Source organism: Macrobrachium nipponense, chromosome 32 (assembly GCF_015104395.2).
Source record: "Macrobrachium nipponense isolate FS-2020 chromosome 32, ASM1510439v2, whole genome shotgun sequence".
Classification (NCBI taxonomy): Eukaryota; Metazoa; Arthropoda; class Malacostraca; order Decapoda; family Palaemonidae; genus Macrobrachium; species Macrobrachium nipponense.
Window position 1 is genome coordinate 29,284,034 of NC_061094.1, and position 6,497 is coordinate 29,290,530.

Below are 6,497 nucleotides of genomic sequence, written 5' to 3' on the forward strand. Positions count from 1 at the left end.
CAAATAGGATATCATTGAAAGAATGACAGAACCAACCAATAGCTTTGTTCTGGCTGGAGTTTATCCTCATATAAAGTGGCAGCACCAGTAACTGATCCGTTCCTGATCTGTTGTGAAGGCTATAGTAGATTCACATCACCCGTGTATTTGATGTCTAGGCCAGTCCCTTACGACGCTCCTGATTGGCTGTTGGTAAGCCAATGACAGGGCCGGAAACTCTCAGTCTCCCTCGAGAGTTCACATGGGCAGGATCTATGTTCCACTTCTCCTGAGGTATACGTCTTTCAGGAGAAGTGGAACATACATCCGGGCTATGTGAACTCTCGAGAAAGACTGAGAGTTTCCAGTCCTGTGATTGGCTTATCAACAGCCAATCAGGAGCGTCGTAAGGGACTGGCCTAGACATCAAATGCACGGTTGATGTGAATCTACTATAGCAGCTAATTTATTTCTCATCTTGGCAGAGAAAATGTCAGTTGTAGGTCGATCATCTGCATACTGCGTTATCACTCTTCTGTGGCAATAATCACATCACTAGCAAAGACTAAAAACTGACAGTTTCGAAGAGCACCACTTCCCTCAGTATCAGTTAAAATATAATATAACAAGTTTAAGACATCTTGCCAAGTTTCGGGCTCAACTTGATTGAGTTATTGACGTATTCTCTCTTTCAATACAAATAAGTCACTAGAAAATTTCTTTGGAACGACTGACAAAAGATGCATTATTTATATACAAATATTTACTCAAATTTAATAAGCAAAAACACATACCGGCACGTAAACGTAATTTTATTCGCGTCATCATGAAAAAAGACAGATAGTCGATGTAAAGTATATTCATATCCAATGCATATTTTTTCTTCGAGATTTTAAATATCAGCTGAAAAGAATCTCACAAGCAATGGTAGCAAATGTGACAATTTACTTGACTACATCAGACAATTTCGTTCCCTGTCTTATTAATGCAAATTCAAGGATGGACACTGGAAAAGCATTTGACGAGTAGATGAAAAGTTTGCAAAGATGCTCTGGCAGCAGACACATGATAAATGTTGTCATTTAAATGGATTCTCGAGTATACAATGTAGCAACATGCATATGTTCATGGGAAATTAAAAATCACCCGTTGGCGAATCATGCCCAGTCTGATGACCTGACTAAGAAATAGCAGCAGTCCGCCTAGTAGTTTACAAAACATCTTGAACAGTGATCTGAGAAGACCTAAATTGTGGGGAAAGATGGGATGATGATGGATCTGCTTCATAAGTGACTTTTTTTTATTTATTTTTTTTTTAAAGTTTTCACACCATGAATGGCCTCGGTTACTATGCATACTTGTTTATCTCTCTCACATTTTTTTGTTCACTATCGTACATATAATTTTAGACACACACACATACACACACCTATATATATATATATATATATATATATATATATATATATATATATATATATATATATGTATGTATGTATGTATGTAGTTATGTATGTATGTATGTATGTATGGAGGTATATATATACATGTATGTATATTCACATTCGTACTACTGTTTCTGTGTATACTGCATTAGGTTGTTTGAAAGGCCGTGTTAATAAATAATCGTATGCCCTGTTTCATCCTACATGCTACAACCAATGATATTGTTGTCTTAATTATTATAATTAATAAGCAATATTACAGCATCTATACTGTCTACTATTGTTAACTGCTCATTATCAGTTCCCACCCAGTAGAAATTATTTATTATTATTCTTATATATTTTATTATTATTTATTATTATTTATTATTATCATTATTATTATTATTATTAGCAAATATTTCCTGTTCACTCTTCATTTTCAGCAAGCAGTATCTGAATTCTGTATCTAGTACTACATGCTGTCTCTATCTCGCTGCCAAATTATTGTATGTTATGAGCAATAAACGTTTGGGTTCCCGTGGCCGTTCATTATTCCAACTTTTGATCTCGTTGTTTAAATTTTGTGTACTGTTTTGTATCTTCCTTGTCTGTCTCTGTATAAAGCCCTGAGTTGAAATAAAAGCTATTGCTATTATTTATTATTATCATTGTACACCATCCCATAAACCCTTTGTTCAGAAAAAAAAGTCTCCTCTTTAAATGGAGACACTTTTGATCACACAATGTTACGATATATCAAGTCTTAATAAAAGTGCTTAACATAAAGACTCAAAAATTATTTTTTTTTTTAACCCGTAGACTTATGTGACAAATGTTTATGAATAAGAAACCATTTCGCCTGCCATGTATTTTTCTCCATACATCACACGTGTGGAATTGAATAAAGTATCTCGTACATGAAATAGTTGGTATTACATGAGAGCAGCCTACTGAAAAATTCTTGTTGGAGTCTGAATCTACAACTGAAAAGTAACGAAGTTCTGTGCCTTTCTGCATGCTGAACATACACAGTAAATGATGTCTAGATAAGAAGAAACGATGTTGTAGATGTAAATGGAAAAATAGTGATAAATGCAATCCTAAATCTTCAAAATATATTTCATCATAGTGCTATTAGATTAACTCATTATTTACCAAGGAATTTACAAAAAAAATTACAAAACAAAATAAAAAGTGTAAATAACTCATTCTTCGAATATCGCGTATACATGTCTGACCTCTCAAATTGCATACGCATGACGATTTGACAGTCGCGCTCAACAACGGCCTGTCTACGGAATAAGCCCACGTTGGCATAAGGTCACTTCACTTAACACCAGCATCACGGGCTGACGAAGTGTCGGTGCCCTCTGATGTGCGTAACTGTAGCTGCTCTGAGGGCGCGGCGAAATATAAAGGTTCGTCAAGACGTCACCGTTCCCTCAGGCTCAGGGCACAAGGCTCGCTGTGCCGCTCAGTCTCAGACTCACTCAGTTCCCTCTCACCCGTGAACAAGGGTGATCGTAGCCGGTTTGTTGTCAGTGAAGAGCGAACAATTGGCCCCATAAACTCGTTTCTACTTGAGTTAAACCCAGAAGCAAGAGTGAAGTTTTTCTGAATCGTAGTGACCATTTACTGTCACGATGAAGGTGTTGCTTTTCTCCATGTATTTGGTGGTCGTGGGGGCTCATACCGGCCCTCTAGAGAGTCACAGAGATATAGTAACTACAAACGTGGCTCCTGAAATCAGTCACTCCCTTCAGATACTGAAAACGGAACTCGCCATTCATAAAGAGAACATTGAAGGTAAATTAGCAAGTTTGCAGGAAACGTGTCAAACACTTGCCGAAGAACAAGAACAAACTGTCGTCGATGTAAGCGCAGATCAAGAAAAAATTGAAGAGAAGATGGGTGAATTTGAAGACAAAATGTTGCGCTTCTCCAACGCAGCCACCGAGAAGATCCGCAAGGAAATTTCCGAAGCTTTGGAAGAAACTTTGAAAAAGCTGGACGCGAAGTTGCAACCGCTTCACAGTGAGATCGCTAACTTAAAGAGTCAAATATCTGATAAGGTCACAAAGGAAGATTTAGGTCGCTTGGAGAACAATGTAACTGACATCGCTCTTAATGTGACTCTGCTTATGAAGCATGAAATGTCTCAATTACTCACCAAAGAAGAGATGCAGGAACATCACAATGAACTCAAGACCAAGTTAGAGGAGACCTTCTCTATTTATGAAAATCAATCGAGGTGTGATGATGACACGTCGAAATTGGAGGAAATTTCCGGCAAACTAACCAAATCAGACCTCGTTTTAGAAGAGGTGCACGAGTACTTGAGGAACGACAGTCGGAACGCCCAATGCTCCTCAGCCATGAACGACATCGCTGAGCTGATAGGAAAGTTAGGCGATAATATGAGTGACAACTGTAACTCGGTAACTGCTCTTGATAGCTTTGTGCAAAGCATGCAAAAGTCATTCATAGATAAGCTGGAAGAAATGCAAAACATTGCCGAGACGTATCATGAAAAAGCCACCCCCGAGGAAGAGACACAGGTCCCTCAGGTCCCTGTTCGCCCACCCCCTGGTAAGTATACAACTATTGCTTTGTGCACAGGGTAAATGACCGAGCGGCGACATAGCGGTCACCTTCCATGAAAAGTACTTGAATTCGCTGCCATGAGCATCCGTCAAGAGTTGTGGCCCATCCAGGCAGCACACTGAGACCTCTACGCTCCTCTTGAAGGGCTTCCTCCTAAATTACGAAATAATGGCATAATTCAAACGCTTTTTCGGGAAGTGGCCGCGTTCCATGAGAGGTGGCCGCTATGTCGCCGCCCGGTCATTTACCCGACGTAGATAATGGAAACTGCGATTAAATTATACTTCAGTTTTACTCTTATTTTCATCACTACGGTTCTGATCCCAATATATATTATATATATATTATCTATAGATAGGCATAGTATAATATACTAATTATAATATCTATAGATATCCAAGTAATATATACATATATATATATATATATATATATATATATATAATATATATGAATGATTATCTCATCACCATGATTCATATAAATTATTCGGGCTACAAATGTCCTTTAATATCTAATTCGCTCTACCTCGGAATTGACAGATAGCCGAATCAATAACGTCGCTGATGTCTTAATTCCGTCCCTGTCCGCTGGACGGTGGTTCGAACCCACGAGAGGACTAAATTATTATCAACTAAAAAATTCCATCTTCGGTTTGAAAATATATCAGTTCCGAGGTGGAGCGAATTAGATATTAAATGACATGTGTAGCTCTAATAATATATATATATATATATATATATATATATATATATATTATATATATATGTGTGTGTGTGTGTGTGTGTGTGTGTGTGTTATTATGTATATCTTCAATGTTATTATTCTGCCATTATTTTTCTCTGTGGGGTACGTGTCTAGCAAAACAAAATATAAATGGCTGATACTGTCATTAAAGCAGCTTAGTATGATAGAAGCCGTTATTATTATCCAAAGATTCAGGAACTCGCTCTCTCTCTCTCCCTCCGTATTCCCTCGGGCTAAATTTTACAGATCCTCCGATCTCCTGATAGAAGGCCATATTCTTCGGAAGCTTGAATTGCAAGCCCATGGCCCCTGCATTCTTGTTGTAATAAATAGGTTTCAACTTCTGAATATAATAATGATAAAAATACAACGGCAAATGGATGATGAATGACAGTTCGCGGCCCACAGGCAAATGTCAAACAGATCCTGATATATATATATATATCATAATATATAATATAATATATATCATATATATAATATATATAATATCTCAAAATAGAATATGCATATATATAATATATATGCATATATATATATATTTGCAATGAATTATATACTATATATTATAATATATACTATATATATTATATATAATATGCATACATATGTCTGTATAAGCATTTATAATAATTACCTTTAGTAACACAAAGAAAAAAAATTTCGCACGATATGTTACGATAGAATAAATCACAGGACAACGATTTCTCACGGCATGTTCAACGAAGAGAAATATATACTCATAAATAACAAATAATTAAATAAAACATGAATTCCCACGGAACTCCTGGCGATCGTTCACGGAACCCTAAGGTTCCAAGGAACCCTGGTTAAGGATGGCTGCATTAAGGGCTCAAACTCTTGACTTGAGAAACGATCTTGGGATCTGAGTCTTCATTGCACGGCGTCGTGATCGATCTTCTATTGAAAACAGTCATCGCCTTTCTTTGGAAATAAAGAAAGCCATAAGTCACTGCATATCCCGCCAGACTCGTCATCACGATATTATAATATTGTCGTCAGAATTTTTTCTTTTCTATTAGCATGGAGTGCTTTACCCTACTACGATGTTGTGCCAGCAAGGAATTTGAAGAGGAGAAATACCCCTCATTTTATTATTTCCTTAACACAGAATATGCTTAACAGAGAATATGTAACTGTTACATAGTCATGATTTAATTAGGATTTAAAAAGAGTATCATACACATACACACAAACAATATATATATATATATATATATATATATATATATATATATATATATATATATATATACTATATGTATATAATGTTCGTGTGCTTCATATATATTTTTAATAATTATATAAATCTTGAAGTAATGTGCACATGTACATATACGCATTTCAATTAATCTTTTTTATTCATCAGGATATGGAATCTTGTATGGTTTGACATTTTTTTTTTATTGACATCTTCCATCGCGAGTTTGAATGAGAATAATCAAGTATGATATTTATCTTATATGGAAAAATGAGACATATCTCATATTCTTAACTGTATTTTGTAAGATGAAACTGCTAATCGCTGATTAGAAAATAAAACATGAATTCGTGGTATAAACTCGACTCTTCTGTAATGAGTAGATAATAATAATAATAAATCTATTTTTTCTTAATTACAGGAAAGTTCGACCCAGCTGACTGCATCGACAGTACATTCACTGGATCCACTGGAAGATCGCTGGAAGTGTGCCAGGCAGCCGTCCGATTCCAGAAGTG

At 36.1% G+C, this 6,497-nt stretch overlaps 1 protein-coding gene across 1 annotated transcript in view; it reads left to right on the plus strand.

The window, feature by feature from the left end:
- Window positions 1-2,741: 2,741 nt before the first annotated feature.
- Window positions 2,742-6,497, plus strand: part of LOC135207294 (CAP-Gly domain-containing linker protein 1-like) — a 4,583-nt gene continuing 827 nt past the window's right edge. The window contains exons 1-2 of the mRNA XM_064238968.1: window positions 2,742-3,995; window positions 6,401-6,497. The exon at window positions 6,401-6,497 is cut by the window's right edge and continues 827 nt beyond it. Coding sequence (XP_064095038.1) covers window positions 3,050-3,995; window positions 6,401-6,497 — 1,043 coding nt within the window. The 5' untranslated portion in view covers window positions 2,742-3,049. The remainder of the gene's footprint in view (window positions 3,996-6,400) is intronic.